The following is an 18,011-nucleotide window of genomic DNA, read 5'->3' as shown; positions in this document are numbered from 1 at the left end:
ATAAAAGACATCCTTTATGTGAGGATGTAGATATTTTGCGGTCATCCATAGTGTGCATTCTCAATCTGGCCGGGAACTTCAGTGTAAAAACTATTTTCCATCAATGCAAAAGTTTCTTGGAATGTCATGCCACAAAAACAAACTCCAGCCGCTAGGTGGAGCCAACGCAAAAAGAAAAAAAAAATGGCGCCCAGCTTCCTTAAACAGTCGAGATACTGAACAGCGAGTCAGTCCACTCACATAAGAAATGCCCAATGGTTTACTCACCTATAGTTTGTATGAAGGCCAGTGACTTTTTGGGGCATAAAAATACTTTGCTGCCATCCTTGGTGTCTATTCTCAGTTTGGCCGGAAACATCAGTGCAAAAGTGATTTTCCGTTGATGTAAGAGTTTTTTACATTCCTTGAACTGAGCGCGTTTCTCTCTTGTCGAATTCGCCAAATCCGGGAGCAAGAAAATATTGTGGTTCTTCCAAGAAAGTTTTCCTTTGCTCTTCGCCTGGTGCAAAACGGAATCTTTATCGGATGATCTCAGAAATTTGGCCAGAATTGACTGGGGCTTGTCTTCCTCAGCAGATCTGTGAGCCGGGACTCTGTAAGCTCGCTCGATTTCCAGTTTATGGGCCTGTTATGTCGAGCAGACTTGGGAAGAGCTCGTCCAGGAATTTCACCATATCTCCGCCCTCTTCATGCTCAGGAATTCCAACAATTCGTATATTGTTCCTTCGGCTCATATTTTCAAGATATTCCAGTTTTTCCAAATTGCATTCCAAGTCTGTTTTGGATGCGGGCGGATTAGCGGATAATTCCCTTTCCAAAGACTCCAGATAATCGATTCTTTTTTCAACATCTGTCACTCTTGTGACCAACTCAGAGAACTTTGCTTCCATCGCCGTAATCGATTGCCGTATTCCGATTGCCGTGTCTCTTAATGTCTCCAGAGTCTGAGGATTTTGACTTCTTTGCCATGATTGCCTCAAAGAGCAAATATGTAACTGGGTGTATCAAATCTCACCGGTTACAACATGAAAATAATTAAAAAACTAGCAAAGTGCGCAGAGCTCATGATTCACATGTCTGCTTCTCGTATGGCGTCACGTGACCCCTCGGATCAAGCCTGTCTTGAGCATTAGGCCATAGATTCTTGTCCACATCACAATGAATGTCATCATTGTTCATGTACCTTGGGAAAAACCTTTTGGCATGGCGAATCCATGCTTGACATTGATCTACACTGATGTCATCACATGCCTCATCCATGGCCTGAATGAGGGTGGCGCGCTCAAGGGGTTGTCGATCACAGACCTTCCACCACCATGCTGAAAAAAATTCCTCAATAGGGTTGAGGAAAGGAGAGTATGGGGGCAGGTAGGGGGACATGAATCAGGGATGGGCCTGAAACCATGCTTGAACCACCTCTGCATGGTGGAACCTGACAGTGTCCCACACAGTTACATAGGTGACCCCTTCACCTTGACAGGCTGGCTCAATTTCATTGAGAAACTCAATGAGATGTGCAGCATTGTAGGAGCCAAGTAATGGCCTACGTCCTACCACACCATCTTCAGAGATAGCTGCGCACATGGAGATGTTTCCTCCACGTTGTCCAGGCACTTGGACAGTGGCCCATTGGCCGATGATGTTCTGTCCACGGTGATGAGTTTTGGCCATGTTAAAGCCCGCTTCATCAACAAAAATGTACTTGTAATGGTTCACATCCACATCAAGCACCATCACCCTCTAAAAATATATATTTCGGTTAGTTCTTTTTAGAGTGTAGTTCCAATATACACATGAAGTAGGCGATGCATCAAATAGTAACAGTAATACAGTATATAGTGCTGTACCTGAACATATTCAGCCCTCAGTTGTTTCACCCAGTCATTGTTTCTCTCAAAAGGCACCAGGTAAATGCGTTTCATTGATACCTGGTGCCTCTTCAAAAGGCGGGCTACTGTTGGTAGGCTGATGGGTGCCACATTGGCAAAGGTGTCATTGTTCTCCTCAATTACCTACTTTATTTACAACAGCCGTATATCATTCCTGGCCCTCACCATTTCCACCACTGCCCACTCCTGCTGGTTGGTCAGCACAAGGCCACGGCCACCACTATGGGGTTTTCTGTCAATTCTAAGCATAGAACAGAGTATACTGTCAATAGATCATATTGTAAGAATACTGTAACATGTTTTATGAATTTACATGCATTACAATTTACTGTAAATGTAATGGTAAAGCATAGTATATATCCTCCAGACTTACTGGTTTTCTTGGCAAAAAGTTCGGATGATAGAATTGATAGTTGATCTTTTTAGATTTGGATCAACTAATCTGGCATTCTCTGCCATAGTAATGCCTCGGTTCACCACATGATCAACGATGATGGCCTGGACTTCATAAGAGACAACAGTTCTGCCTTCCTCTCTCTGACGACCAACCCTTCGACGGGCCCCACACCCACCTCTCTGACCTCACTGTTGGTGCCCACGCCCACCTCTCTGACCTCTCTGTTGGTGCCCACGCTCACCTCTCTGACCTCACTGTTGGTGCCCACTCCCACCTCTCTGATCTCTCTGTTGGTGCCCACGCCCACCTCTCTGACCTCTCTGTTGGTGCCCACGCTCACCTCTCTGACCTCACTGTTGTTGCCCACTCCCACCTCTCTGACCTCTCTGTTGGTGCCCACGCTCACCTCTCTGACCTCACTGTTGGTGCCCACTCCCACCTCTCTGATCTCTCTGTTGGTGCCCACGCTCACCTCTCTGACCTCACCGTTGGTGCACACACCCACCTCTCTGACTTCTCTGTTGGTGCCCATGCCCACCTCTCTGACAGATCCCTTGTCCACAAGCTCTTCCTGTTCCTTGCTGTCTATCCTGCTCCATGTTGAAAGAAATTGCCAGTGTTTACACCCCCCCCCTTTTGCAGTATATGGTGACCAATTGTGGTTACCACTATGTGAAATCAATTAGCAATAACGAGTATTCATTATGTGTGGTTACGTGTAATTTAGATGTTCATACAAACACACGTTTTATTTGTGTAGTTCTCAAAATCCATTTAGGATTTAGTTGACAAACCAATTTAAAATCTATAGGTTTACCAAACGGTTCAGTGATTAACCATTAAGAGCAGTTGGATTAAGTGTTGGTCAAATGTATTAATGCAAATCAGGAGAGAAGCATATCAAAAGTATTGTGAGCATTGCATTGTGAAAGACAATAACTTCATATGAAAGGTACTTTGATGACACACTGATTAGGTGTGGTGAAAAAGTTACTGTGTAATTTTGTGTGTTGTACTTAGTCAATCGAACATGTGATAACATGATTGAAAAAACAGCCTTTTTGATGATCTGCTTTGAGTTTTGTACGAACATTTGTGAGGTTTTACCACATACTTGCAATAATAGTACCAAAGCAATCAACAAAAACTGTAAAGACAGAGCACAAGCAAACTTTTCAAGCAACACATCTGACAAAATACTTTTGTTTGAAATGCTAAAACAATAGATGTTGTGATGAAGCCACTCTGTGCTTGTCAGTGTGTTCATAGTGAATGCACTAGCATGAATTATTAACAAACATTCATAAAGATTTAATAAATGCTGTGAAAATATTGTTAATTGTTTGTTCATGATACCTAATACATTAACTAATGTTAACGAATGGAACCTTATTGTAAAGTGTTACCATTTAATGTATTAAAAAACTTTAAATGGTACAGTAGTTCATATTTCTAAATGGGTGTTCTCAAATCAGTGTCAATAAACAGAAGGTTCCATCTGTGACAACTTGCCCCTTATAGTGTGGTTGTGACAACATGCCCTGCTATAGGTTTCAACGTGTGTTAAATGAATAGTTCACCCAAAAATGAATATAGACTTCAGTGTTTTAATCCATGTCTTCAGAAGTGATATGATAGGTGTGGGTGAGAAACTATATTTAAGTTTTTTTTTTTTTTACTGTAAATCTCCTCTTTTGACCAGCTACAACCACAAGGTGGCTGAATGCGAAAGTGGAGATTTATAGTAAAAAGGACTTAAATATTGATCTGTTTCTCATCCACACCTATCATATCACTTCTGAAGACATGGATTAAACCACTGGAGTCGTATGGATTACTTTTATGCTGCCTTTATGTGCTTTTTGGAGCTTCAAAGTTCCGGTCACCATTCACTTGCATTGTATGGACCTACAGAGCTGAAATATTCTTCTAAAAATCTTCATTTGTGTTCTGCAGATGAAAGAAAGTCATACACATCTGGGATGGCATGAGGGTGAATAAATGATGAGAGATTTTCATTTTTGGGTGAACTGTCCCTTTAATGTCTTTTTTTATTGGTCAATAATGGTGAAGATAGCTTTTTCATTTTCATGTTTTTCTGTGTCGATAAGAAACTGACTTTTAAATATTAAAATAAAAGGTGACTACCTGCCCCGGTCTCCCCTATTATAATAGCAGTGTTTGTCTGTGTTGTATTTGTTTGTTCGTAAAGGCGAAGATGCAGTTTTGGGCATGAGCTGGTGTCACAGCACAACATCAGAGTCCTGAGTGCGAATCACATGATGTGTCTGAGCCGAGAAGAGCTGTGTGTGATTTTACTGCAGTGTGACAGTAATCTACTCCCTCCTGTGAGGACAAAAAACACACACTCATTCAATAAATCACATATAGATAAATAAAGCCACAGTGTGATAGTAGTACCATCGTATTACTGTAAAAACATGCAATAACCCTAACAGTACGAAACAATGATCACATGTATTTGTAAGCATATAGAAGTTGTAACTATGGTCATTGATGGGAGTGAGTAAAAATATTGATTTTCAGATGCATTGCGATTTTCATTTGAACGATCTCGACATCGATTGTTACATCCAAAGATCGATCGTTTACTCTACCTACTACAGTAAGAGGAAATCTAAAAGCAAACTTAATTCTAATCATGTATAGCACAGATGAGATAAAGCCGTTAGATCTTTCTCATTAATATGCGCTCATTTATAGAACTGCCGGTTTTCTTAAAGAGACAGTACCGGTTTTAGCACGTGTTTAACAAATCAATATAAATACCTGCAAACAGTACAAAGTATGCAATTAAATAATAAACTTGTAACAAAAATAGTGTATGCAATATAATATTGTGACGAGGAGGAGGGCGGGGCCGGGCCGTGACTATGTACGCCCAGCCCCCAATTGGGCTAATCAGCTGAGGAGAGGGATAAGTGCAGCGGAACGCGGCAGTTGGGGAGAGAGAGAGCCACATGCAGCTGCCATGTGTGTTTGTGTTGTGTGTCTTTTTGTTTCATTAAATATTATTTTGACATTTCAGCTGGTTCCCACTGCCTCCTTTCCCATCCTTAACCTTGTTACATTGGTGCCGAAGCCCGGGAAGGAGGAGGGATGCGCTGTCGTGGAGTCCTCGCCACTGCCATCCACCCAAAGGAGCAGCCGCGGCCATCCGCCGGGGGACGGAGGAGTTGCTGCTGGCCGCCTGGACGTGGAGGGGCGTTCCATCCACCAGGGGTCAGAGGACTGGCTCCAGTCTGCCTGGGGAGGAGCGGCTGTCATCTGCCAGAGGGTGGAGGAGTGATCGAGGACCAGGCGACGGCGTGTCTCTCTCTCTCCTCTCTCTCTCACTGTCGCTCCGCCTTGCCCTTTCCCTCTCCTCTTTTTTTTGTTTGTTTTGTTTTTCCCTCCCCTCATCCCCCTCCCCAGCCCTAAAGAGGCGGGGAAAAGCCTACCGGAAGGCGGGGCCAGAAGGGCAGACTGTAAATGTAATACATTTGTATTTACCACCTGTTGTTATAAAACTGAAATGAAAATAAATGACAAAGATTGTGAAAGCTTCTTCCACTGTATGTATTGAGGTTGTACAGTTGTAACAATAACTGAAGTAACTATGATATTTTTAACTGAAACTACGGTATGTTTAACGTGGTGGAAATTCTGAAATGAAAGTGCGCTGAAGTGTTGCCCTGTTTCTCAGGTGTGCGTGTCGTATAATAAAGGCTTTGGGCCGTACGGAAACTGTCCTGAGAAAGAGAGCTGCACGCGACTGCACATGTGCATGAGCTTCATCAGAGGACGCTGCCATGAAACAGGCTGCTGCAGGTCACATGATTTCCATGAGCCTCATCCAATGGGAGTCCTGAAACGCAGAGGACTGTCCAGTCAGCTGATGAGGTTGATTCCGTTTATCTACCGCAACCTTCTCACCCTGAAGAGTTACAGTAACACCAAAAACACTCGACCTGCCCTCAACAACAGAGTGAACACACACAACACAAGGTGTGAGTCACCAGAGACTCATGCAGGTAATAAATACTTTCTCAACTGTTCAGTTAAATTAAATTTTATTTGTGTAGAGCTTTTTACAATACATATAGTTCCTAAGCAGAAATACAAATAAAAAAATGTAGCAATCTTTGGGAAAAGTGGTTGCACATTTTTCTGTTGTTTGCAAAGTTATGTAGTAAAATTGTACAAGGAGTCTAATAGGCTCTGTGTACAGTGGTGGCCAAAAATATTGGCACCCTTGGTAAATATGAGAAAAGAAGGCTGTGGAAAAAAAATCTGCATTGTTTATCCTTTTGATCTTTAACGTTTAATTGAAGCAAAACAATTGAAAGAGGGGAAATATCTCATTATTAAATAAATATTTTTCTCCAAAATGCATTGGCCACAATTATTGCCACCCTTTCAATACTTTTTGCAACCTCCCATTGCCAAGATAACAGTTCTGAGTCTTCTCTTATAATGCTTAATGAGGTTGGAGAACACATGGCGAGGGATCTGAGACCATTCCTCCATACAGAATCTCTCCAGATCCTTCAAATTCTGAGGTGCACGCTGATGGACTCTCCCTCTTCAGTTCACCCCACAGGTTTTCTATGGGGTTCAGGTCAGAGGATTGGGATGGCCATGGCAGAATCTTGATTTTGTGGTCAGTTAACTATTTTTGTGTTGATTTTGATGTGTGTTTTGGATCATTGTCCTGCTGGAAGATCCAACTAGGGCCCATTGTAAGCTTTCTGGCAGCTTATCTGTTGGTATATGATAGAGTCCATGATGCCATGTATCTGAACAAGATGTCCAGGACCTCTGGCAGAAAAACATCCCCACAACATTAAAGATCCAGCACCATATTTAACGGTGGGCATTGGGTACTTCTTCATCTCTGTGTGCGCCAAACCCATCTCTGGTGTTTGCTGCCAAAAAGCTTAATTTTTGTTTCATCTGACCATAGAACCCGGTCCCATTTGAAGTTCCTGTAGTGTCTGGCAAACTGAAGACGCTTGAGTTTGTTGTTGGATGAGAGCAGAGGCATTTTTCTTGAAACCCTCCAAAACAACTTGTGGTGATGTAGATGATGTCTGATATTTTTGTTTTTGAGACTTTCTGACCCCAAGACCCAACTAATTTCTGCAATTCTCCAGCTGTGATCCTTGGAGATTCTTTGGCCACTCAAACCATCCTCCTCACTGTGCATGGAGACAATATAGATACACGTCCTCTTCCAGGCCGATTCTTAAGATCTCCAGTTGATTGGAACTTCTTAATTATTGCCCTGATGTTGGAAATGGGTATTTTCAATGCTTTGGCTATTTTTTTATAGCCACTCCCCATTTTGTGAAGCTCAGCAACCTTCTGCCACACATCAGAACTATATTCTTTAGTCTAACCCACTGTGATTGATGATTAAGGGAATTTGGCTTGTGTGTTACTTCATATTTATACCCCTGTGAAACAGGAAGTCATGGCTGAACAATTTCATGTTCCTAGTCATCCAGGTGCACTAACAAAATTAAAATATGAATAGGAATATACTTCAGATATATTTTACTCATAAGAAAGTTTAGGGGTGCCAATAATTGTGGCCAACGTGTTTTGGAGAAAAATATTTATTTAATAATGAGATTTTTCCCCTGTTTCAATTGTTTTACTTAGGTTAGATTTTTGTGAATTTTTTTAATAAATGATCAAAAGGATAAACAATGCTGATTTTTTTTTTTTTCACAGCCTTCTTTTCTCATATTTACCAAGAGTGCCAATATTTTTGGCCACCACTGTACACCTGTTATTAACATCTGCCTCTGGTGATCCGATCACAAGTGTTCAGATTAGGGACAACACCGGTGTGAAATTTTATACTGGGTAAAAGTGGGAAACATTATGAATGGAACTTCCAATATCAATACAATAGCCTAAAGAATAGAATAGCCTTAAATGCAGAATAGTTGCCTAATGAAGAGTTTAACAGATTGGAAGCCAGATGTTCTTTACCAGTGTATGAAACTACACGTGCACTGACAGAAGACTTTTAATTGCAGGTAGTGAATATAATGTGCATGGTGAGTAACTTAAAGACATCTCGGATTCGGAATGACACAAGAAATGCTGTTAGACACACAGACATGCACTTGAAGAAACACACTTTATTATATTTTTAAGAACAGATGACAGAAAAGCCATCTATGCGCATGTCTGACGCGCTGTTTGTTTGTAGATATGCAGTCTCGTGGAACACACATATGTAAAGGTTCTCACATTTTCTTTGTTTCAGTCTTCTGAATTTTTTTGCAAGAATAGTATCATCTATGAGAATGCTGCAAATGATCTCAGACCATCTCAGCTCAGGAGGTGCTCTGAGTTCAGTTCACTTTATTTCCACAGAGCAGTTCATTGTAAATGCAACTCTGCAGCCTATACATCTGTGATTAAAACATAAAGTAATACAAAAACACGTTTACCTCAGGGGGCCTGGGTAGCTCATCGAGTATTGACGCTGACTATCACCCCTGGAGTCTCAAGTTCGAATCCAGGGTGTGCTGAGTGACTCCAGCCAGGTCTCTTTAGCAACCAAATTGGCCCGGTTGCTAGGGAGGGTAGAGTCACATGGGGTAACCTCCTCGTGGTCGCTATAACGTGGTTCTCGCTCTCGGTGGGGCGCGTGGCGAGTTGTGTGTGGATGCCGCGGAGAATAGCGTGAAGCCTCCATATGTGCTACGTCTCCGCGGTAACACGCTCAACAAGCCATGTGATAAGATGCGCGGATTGATGGTCTCAGACACGGAGGCAACTGAGATTCGTCCTCCGCCACCCGGATTGAGGCGAGTCACTACGCCACCACGAGGACTTAGAGCGCATTGGGAATTGGGCATTCCAAATTGGGGAGCGCGTTACCGCGGAGACGTAGTGCGTGTGGAGACTTCACGCTATTCTCCACATCATCCACGCACAACTCACCATGCGCCCCACCGAGAGTGAGAACCACATTATAGCGACCACGAGGAGGTTACCCCATGTGACTCTACCCTCCCTAGCAACCGGGCCAATTTGGTTGCTTAGGAGACCTGGCTGGAGTCACTCAGCATACCCTGGATTCAAACTCGCGACTCCAGGGGTGGTAGTCAGCATCAATACTCGCTGAGTTACCCAGGTCCCCCATAAAACACCAACATTAAGTGATGTATTTGCCCGGACAACGAAATACCCAACCGGTAGCCCATGATGGAAAGAATGCATGGATGAAGTAGGTTCGTTGCCAAAGAGATGTTGCCCTTAACAACTGTTGAAAGCCATCTTTCCAAAAGTTGAAAAACACACATTTTAATTGCACTTCATTTTTTTCAGTTTCATTTGAATTTTTTGTTAAAATAAAAAATAAAGTTCAAAGTTTGAAATCAGGCTGCACTTAACATTCAACCAGCGGTAATACCGGTGTTAGTCGATTTAAACGTGAACGCCGCACCGGTGTGAAAATTATGATATCATGGCAAGTCTAGTTCAGATTACATCAGATATCGACCATAATGAATGCTTCATGTTCTCGATGTTCAGATCATTTCAACTAAGTATTCTGTTGTGTGTTTTTTTTCTTAGAAGAAAACAAGATCTGCCTCTCATTTGTCAGAGGCTACTGCAATAGTGGTAAGTTTACTGTTTGTGTTTTTAGACAAAATGTTAACAACTCAAAAGTTTTATCTTATATTGCAGTTTTTATATTACAGTTGTTATACAAGTGTAATCCACAACAGATGGATTAATAAACTCTGAGCAGGATTTGTTCATTTTAGCATGTAATAAAAGTCTCCTGGCAATAAAAGTGTTTGATAGACATAGTCATTTTTCTGTACTGAACCAACTGGTTTTATGATGAAGACAAATGCATGTGAAATCATTTATGTGGGAAGTGCACAATTCATTCATATTTTAAATGTCAAAATTAGTCAATTCATTTGTATAGCACTTTTCACAACACATCGTTTCAAAGCAGCTTTACAGGAAATCAAAGATCCGTGTAACAAATGCAGATAATCACACACCTGTGGCAACACATTCTATATTAATGCACCAAGTTTTCACTTTCTTTGGCAACTGTAAACAGCTTAAATGTAGTACTACTGTATATTAATTCGTTTGGAGATTCACGTGTGAAGATTGTCAGTGCATACTATACACAAAACTATTTATCTGTCTTATCATATTGCTGTTTCTGCCTAAGCCAGTTCAGGCCATAAGTTACAGTGATTTTACCACAGGTTTTATGCTTGACACAAGCAAAAATGACTGTAACACAGTGTAGCGCAGAGGAGGGCGGGGCCGGAATGATGCACGCCCGGACCCCAATCAGCCTGATGAGGGTAGCGAGGGATAAAGGCGACCGGAGACGGCAGTTCTCGAGAGAGAGAGAGAGAGAGAGAGAGAGAGAGAGAGAGAGAGAGAACTACAGGCAGCTGTCCTGCATGTTTGTTTGTTATTTGGCTTTTGCTTTAAATTCACTATTAAATTATGAATTACACCTTCAAGCCGGTTCTCGCCTCCTCCTTCCTGGGTTTCGGCACCAATGTAAAGGTTTTAAAAGGGAAAGGAGGTGGCGAGAACTGGCTTGAAGGTGTAACTCATAATTTAATAGTCTCGAACTGCCATCTCCAGTCGCCTTTATCCCTCGCTCGCCTCATCAGGCTGACTGGGGTCCGGGCGTGTGTCATTCCGGCCCCGCCCTCTTCCGCACTACACTCACTGCCTCGAGTGTTGTGTTGTTTTAGAAATAAAATCAGTTTGCTCTTGATTCATTAGTTTGTTGTAGTTTTAACCTTTTAGATGTTTTCTTAAGCAGAACATCTGATTCCTTACTGCAGATAAATGCAGCAGAATTCACTGTAAAACGCCCTATAAGTGGCAGGTGAAGGTGTGCGGCACCTGGACTGACTTACCCAACAGTGAACACATCGAGAGAGATTACTGTGACCCGTCAAACATACACAGGTGTGTTCACACTGGTACACATGCTTATTTCTGGGTGTCTGTGCATCTTACAGTGTTTCCACATCTGTGTGTGCTTTTATCCTAATAGTTCAGGGAACGACCCCGTTTGCTTTGAGGAAATGATTATGGGTTTTGATGAGGTCCGGCGCATCTCTACAGAATCCTCAGTGCTCCGACCCAGTTTTGTCCTCACCACGAGCTGGGCCTGGTACTGGAAAGATGAGTGTAATCACTGGATCCAGTATGCATCAATAGTACGTTTGAGTCATTGAACAAATATCATTGAAATTCCATCATTTCTTGAAGGATGATGCAACTTACAGTTTTACTGAGCAAACGAGAGTATTCATTTCTTTGTGAAACTTGCAGAAGGAAATGCACAGATTGTCTTCAGTCAGCAGTGTCGACCTAGAGGAGAAATATCAGGAGTATTTACGGCAAAATGACCCCGCTGTTGTCAAGTTCAGAGTGGGCAGTCGTTTCTATGAGCTCAATTTCAAAGGTTTGTACTTCGCTGTGTGCCAGTGTTTTGTAGGGCTGCAACTAACGATTATTTTGATAATCGATTAATCTAACAATTATTAGGGCGATTATTGCAACGATTAATCATCAGCTCTTAACCGATTATTCAGCTTGTGCCCCAACTTAAAAAGGATGTATTAAACGTGCTTACTAACAATAAAGAGGACAAAATCATCTTTTATAAATACCTCTAAATGACATTCACTTAATTAAAGGGAAGAAATACTTTTTATTAAGTTTAATTTGGTAAAACATTCACTGCAAAAAATCCTATTGTTATCAAGTGTTTTTGTCTTGTTTTCCATTTAAAATTGTCTAAAAATCTTTAAAACAAGATACAGTTGCTTGAGAAGCAACATATAAAATATTTAGACTTCCTTTAAGAGAATATATCTTAAATATTAGTGTATTTTGTATAAAAGTGTATTTTTTTACTTGGTTATACTGCTGCGAGTGCAGTAAAGACAAAATATACTTATATTCAAAATCTATTCTCTAAAGTTGGCCTGGGTATCGCAGCAAGTATTGACACTGACTATCACCCCTGGAGTCGCGAGTTTGAATCCAGGGTGTGCTCAGTGACTCCAGCCAGGTCTCCTAAGCAACCAAATTGGCCCAGTTGCTAGGGAGGGTAGAGTCACATGGGTTAACCTCCTTGTGGTCTCGATTAGTGGTTCTCGCTCTCAATGGGGCGTGTGGTAAGTTGTGTGTGGATCGTGGAGAGTAGCATGAGCCTCCACATGCTGTGAGTCTCCGCGGTGTCATGCACAATGAGTCACGTGATAAGATGCACGGATTGACGGTCTCAGAAGCGGAGGCAACTGAGACTTGTCCTCCACCACCCGGATTGAGGTGAGTAACCACGCCACCACGAGGACCTACTAAGTAGTGGGAATTGGGCATTCCAAATTGGGGAGAAAAGGGGATAAAATAAAATAAAATAAAAAAAGTTGCATATTGCCAATTTTCTTCATGATAAGAAACACACAGCGACACATATATTATGATTCAATAAGTCACGAGTCATCACGTTATAATCTAGCTGCATTAAGCATGTGTGCTCGAGGGATGAGCATCCCGTGACACCCCCTTAGATCGGGACATTCACACAACTCATAGAAGAGAGGCTGACCGCACAGAGAAATGACCGTTTCAGAGTTTGTAGTTATTTACATGATCTGCTTCTGTATTATTTTATCTTTAATAAAGCTGTAACGCATTAAATATAACTGCATTAAAGATGTAACGCATTAAATATAACTGCATTAAAGCTGTAACGCATTAAATGGAATGCATTATATATAACTGCATTAAAGATGTAACGCATTAAATATTACTGCATTTAAGATGTAACGCATTAAATATAACCGCATTAAAGACGTAACGCATTAAATATAACCGCATTAAAGATGTAACGCATTAAATAGAATGCATTATATATAACTGCATTAAAGATGTAATGCATTAAATATAACCGCATTAAAGATGTAACGCATTAAATATAACCGCATTAAAGATGTAACGCATTAAATATAACCGCATTAAAGATGTAACGCATTAAATAGAATGCATTATATATAACTGCATTAAAGATGTAATGCATTAAATATAACCGCATTAAAGATGTAATGCATTAAATAGAATGCATTATATATAACTGCATTAAAGATGTAATGCATTAAATATAACCACATTAAAGATGTAATGCATTAAATAGAATGCATTAAATATAACCGCATTAAAGATGTAATGCATTAAATATAACTGCATTATAACCGCATTAAAGATGTAACGCATTAAATAGAATGCATTATATATAACTGCATTAAAGATGTAATGCATTAAATAGAATGCATTATATATAACTGCATTAAAGATGTAATGCATTAAATATAACCGCATTAAAGATGTAATGCATTAAATAGAATGCATTAAATATAACCGCATTAAAGATGTAATGCATTAAATAGAATGCATTATATATAACTGCATTAAAGATGTAATGCATTAAATATAACCGCATTAAAGATGTAATGCATTAAATATAACCGCATTAAAGATGTAACGCATTAAATATAACCCCATTAAAGATGTAACGCATTAAATATAACCGCATTAAAGATGTAACGCATTAAATATTACTGCATTTAAGATGTAACGCATTAAATATAACCGCATTAAAGACGTAACGCATTAAATATAACCGCATTAAAGATGTAACGCATTAAATAGAATGCATTATATATAACTGCATTAAAGATGTAATGCATTAAATGTAACCGCATTAAATATAACTGCATTAAAGATGTAACGCATTAAATATAACCGCATTAAAGATGTAACGCATTAAATAGAATGCATTATATATAACTGCATTAAAGATGTAATGCATTAAATATAACCGCATTAAAGATGTAATGCATTAAATAGAATGCATTATATATAACTGCATTAAAGATGTAATGCATTAAATATAACCGCATTAAAGATGTAATGCATTAAATAGAATGCATTATATATAACTGCATTAAAGATGTAACGCATTAAATATAACCGCATTAAAGATGTAACGCATTAAATAGAATGCATTATATATAACTGCATTAAAGATGTAATGCATTAAATATAACCGCATTAAAGATGTAATGCATTAAATAGAATGCATTATATATAACTGCATTAAAGATGTAATGCATTAAATATAACCGCATTAAAGATGTAATGCATTAAATAGAATGCATTAAATATAACCGCATTAAAGATGTAATGCATTAAATAGAATGCATTATATATAACTGCATTAAAGATGTAATGCATTAAATATAACCGCATTAAAGATGTAACGCATTAAATATAACTGCATTAAAGATGTAACGCATTAAATATAACTGCATTAAAGATGTAACGCATTAAATATAACTGCATTAAAGATGTAATGCATTAAATATAACCGCATTAAAGATGTAATGCATTAAATAGAATGCATTATATATAACCGCATTAAAGATGTAACGCATTAAATATAACCGCATTAAAGATGTAACGCATTAAATATAACTGCATTAAAGATGTAACGCATTAAATATAACCCCATTAAAGATGTAACGCATTAAATATAACCGCATTAAAGATGTAACGCATTAAATATAACCGCATTAAAGATGTAACGCTGGGGTGTTTCCTTTAAAGAGCTCCGGCTCCACTTATTCCACAACAAGAGTGCTTCTGTATTTACTTATTTTGTATTTTTATAATTCCCTCATACTTTGTGATGTACATCAGCTGAAGCTGTTTGGAAAGTTTAGAGTGCATCTGTGATCTGTGTAATTCTTCCTCTCCTCCGTCAGTCGTGAACTGCAGTGCTGCTCTCACACGTCATCATTAGAGTTTAATGTGATCTCATGTTACGTTAAATGACATCAAATGACTATTCCACAAAAAAATATTTGTTGACAATTTTTTTATTGTCGAAGTTGTCGTAACGTTGACTAATCATTTCAGCCCTAGTGTTCTGTCTGTTATTGTTATTGTCTGTATGTGTTGTATTTCTGATGACTATTTCAGCAAGTGTTGATCATGTTACAGTTTTCTGTTTTGCTGCTGTTGTTTTACTCAAACTGTCAAAAGATTTGACATAGCAACTTACAGCTCAAGTCATAAGTTTACATACACCTTAACCAAATACATTTAAACAGTTCCTGACATTTAATCGTAGAACACATTCCCTGTCTTAGGTCAGTTAGGATCACTACTTTATTTTAAGAATGTGAAATGTCAGAATAATAGTCGAGAGAATTATTTATTTCAGCTTTTATTTCTTTCATCACATTCCCAGTGGGTCAGAAGTTTACATACACTTTGTTAGTATTTGGTAGCATTGCCTTTAAATTGTTTAACTTGGGTCAAATGTTTTGGGTATCCTTCCACAAGCTTCTCACAATAAGCTGCTGGAATTCTGTCCCATTCCTCCAGACAGAACTGGTGTAACTGAGTCAGGTTTGTAGACCTCCTTGGATTGAGGTCAGGGATTTGTGATGGCCACTCCAGTACCTTGACTTTGTTGTCCTTAAGACATTTTGTCACAACTTTGGAGGTATGCTTGGGGTCATTGTTCATTTAAAAGACCCATTTGCGACCAAGCTTTAACTTCCTGTCTGATGTCTTGAGATGTTGCTTCAATATATCCACATAATTTTCCTTCCTCATGATGCCATCTATTTTGTGAAGTGCACCAGTCCCTCCTGCAGCAAAACACCCCCACAACATGATGCTGCCACCCCCATGCTTCACGGTTGGGATGGTGTTCTTCGGCTTGCAAGCCTCACCCTTTTTCCTCCAAACATAACGATGGTCATTATGGCCAAACAGTTCAATTTTTGTTTCATCAGACCAGAGGACATTTCTCCAAAAAGTAAGATCTTTGTCCCCATGTGCACTTTCAAACTGTAGTCTGGCTTTTATATGGCAGTTTTGGAGCAGTGGCTTCTTCCTTGCTGAGCAGCCTTTCAGGTTATGTCAATATAGGACTCGTTTTACTGTGGATATAGATACTTGTCTACCTGTTTCCTCCAGCATCTTCACAAAGTCCTTTGCTGTTGTTCTGGGATTGATTTGCACTTTTCACACCAAACTACATTAATTTCTAGGAGACAGAATGCGTCTCCTTCCTGAGCGGTATGATGGCTGTGTGGTCCCATGGTGTTTATACTTGCGTACTATTGTTTGTACAGATGAACGTGGTACCTTCAGGTGTTTGGAAATTGCTCCCAAGTATGAACCAGACTTGTGGAGGTCCACAATTTTTTTCTGAGGTCTTGGCTGATTTCTTTTGATTTTCCCATGATGTCAAGCAAAGAGGCACTGAGTTTGAAGGTAGGCCTTAAAATAAATCCACAGGTACACCTCCAATTACTCATGTCATGCATAAAGTAGATGTCCTAAACGACTTGCCAAAACAAGAGTTTGATAAATTAAATCTGTGGAGTGATTAAAAAATGAGTTTTAATGACTTCAACTTAAGTGTATGTAAACTTCTGACTTCAACTAATTCTGTAGTGCTCACATTCTATAAAAAACAAAGTTACAAACAGATTTGATTTGATCATTAAATTAGTCATTATGGTTCTGATTTTAGTAAATCTGCAAATATCTTTCCAGTAACCACACATACTTGTTTTCTCATATATATTGTATTTATGGTGATCTGAACTAATCACAGCGCTGGATCAAGCCCAAAGCAGCGTTTTCTATAAAATCTATCTATTGATTGTTTTAGATTTCTATACTGCTGAACTCCACAAATGGCCAAAATTACAGTATGTCTGAATTATTGGCTGAGATGTCTGAATGAAACTAATGAAATCAGATAATTACTGATAATCTTCTTCACAGATATGAAACAGAGAAATGAAGTGAGCGGGACTGAGCGACTTGTCAGACGTCGACCCGTGTTTGTGTCTTCAGTCGATATCAATACTGCCAGAAACTGGTGATGACACACTACTTTCCTGCATTACAGATAAAATTAATCTTCCTGTTGTTTTGTGACATTTTGTCTAATTTTCTCTCCGATTGCAGTGAGAAACACACCAATGCCAGGCTTCACTTCTCTAAAGGTGTTCCTGGATTTTGGGACCAAACAGCGATTCCTGACTCTGGATTTCAGGTTGAAAGTATCATCTTGTTTTTTCATCTACTCGATACGTACAGTTTCTCATCCATCGTTCTCTCTTGTGTATTTGCAGAGAGTTCATCTCCCACCATCTCACAGAGATTATAGGAGAGTTCAGGATCTCTTTAATGAATCTCTGGGAAGTTTTACTATCCGACAGATTGAGCGTGTGCAAAACAGGGAACTCTGGGAAAACTTTATGATGTGGGTGTCCGTTTGACATCATTCAGAAGAGTTATCAATAGGCTCGTTTGAGATGCCAGTTGCCTTGATAGCAGACGAGAGTAGACGGCTACAGTCATGGGAGGAGTGAAATTAGTTGTCAAGTCGGACATTTCTCGCTTCTCGTGGTGGATCAGACACCTGAAAGATCAAAAGTAGAAATCATGTGATTCACGTTCATGCTATGTTGCTGATAAAGTAGATATAATATAAATGATCTTGCTTTTAATTTAAAATAAATGTGATGAACACTCAATGTAACTGTTATTTAATTTTCCCCATAAGACCTGTCTTTCCATCCATTTTTAGTTTAATAAAGACA

The 18,011-nt window shown here is 39.5% G+C and overlaps 1 protein-coding gene and 1 long non-coding RNA gene across 2 annotated transcripts in view; both read left to right on the top strand.

The window, feature by feature from the left end:
• LOC127436566 (uncharacterized) overlaps window positions 1-18,011 on the top strand; it is a 53,442-nt gene that overhangs the window by 30,735 nt on the left and 4,696 nt on the right. The window contains exons 16-26 of the mRNA XM_051690844.1: window positions 2,351-2,773; window positions 4,499-4,634; window positions 5,343-5,780; window positions 5,993-6,320; window positions 9,889-9,936; window positions 11,148-11,274; window positions 11,363-11,528; window positions 11,644-11,776; window positions 17,188-17,284; window positions 17,374-17,461; window positions 17,541-17,671. Coding sequence (XP_051546804.1) covers window positions 2,351-2,773; window positions 4,499-4,634; window positions 5,343-5,780; window positions 5,993-6,320; window positions 9,889-9,936; window positions 11,148-11,274; window positions 11,363-11,528; window positions 11,644-11,776; window positions 17,188-17,284; window positions 17,374-17,461; window positions 17,541-17,671 — 2,115 coding nt within the window. The remainder of the gene's footprint in view (window positions 1-2,350; window positions 2,774-4,498; window positions 4,635-5,342; window positions 5,781-5,992; window positions 6,321-9,888; window positions 9,937-11,147; window positions 11,275-11,362; window positions 11,529-11,643; window positions 11,777-17,187; window positions 17,285-17,373; window positions 17,462-17,540; window positions 17,672-18,011) is intronic.
• LOC127436470 (uncharacterized) lies at window positions 6,879-7,380 on the top strand. The gene is made up of 3 exons (XR_007896402.1): window positions 6,879-6,949; window positions 7,067-7,158; window positions 7,253-7,380. It is a non-coding gene; the product is annotated as an uncharacterized LOC127436470 (long non-coding RNA).

Source organism: Myxocyprinus asiaticus, chromosome 47 (assembly GCF_019703515.2).
Source record: "Myxocyprinus asiaticus isolate MX2 ecotype Aquarium Trade chromosome 47, UBuf_Myxa_2, whole genome shotgun sequence".
NCBI classification, from domain to species: Eukaryota; Metazoa; Chordata; class Actinopteri; order Cypriniformes; family Catostomidae; genus Myxocyprinus; species Myxocyprinus asiaticus.
The sequence above is the reverse complement of the archived record's forward strand: the minus strand, read 5'-3'. Positions and strand labels throughout refer to the sequence as shown.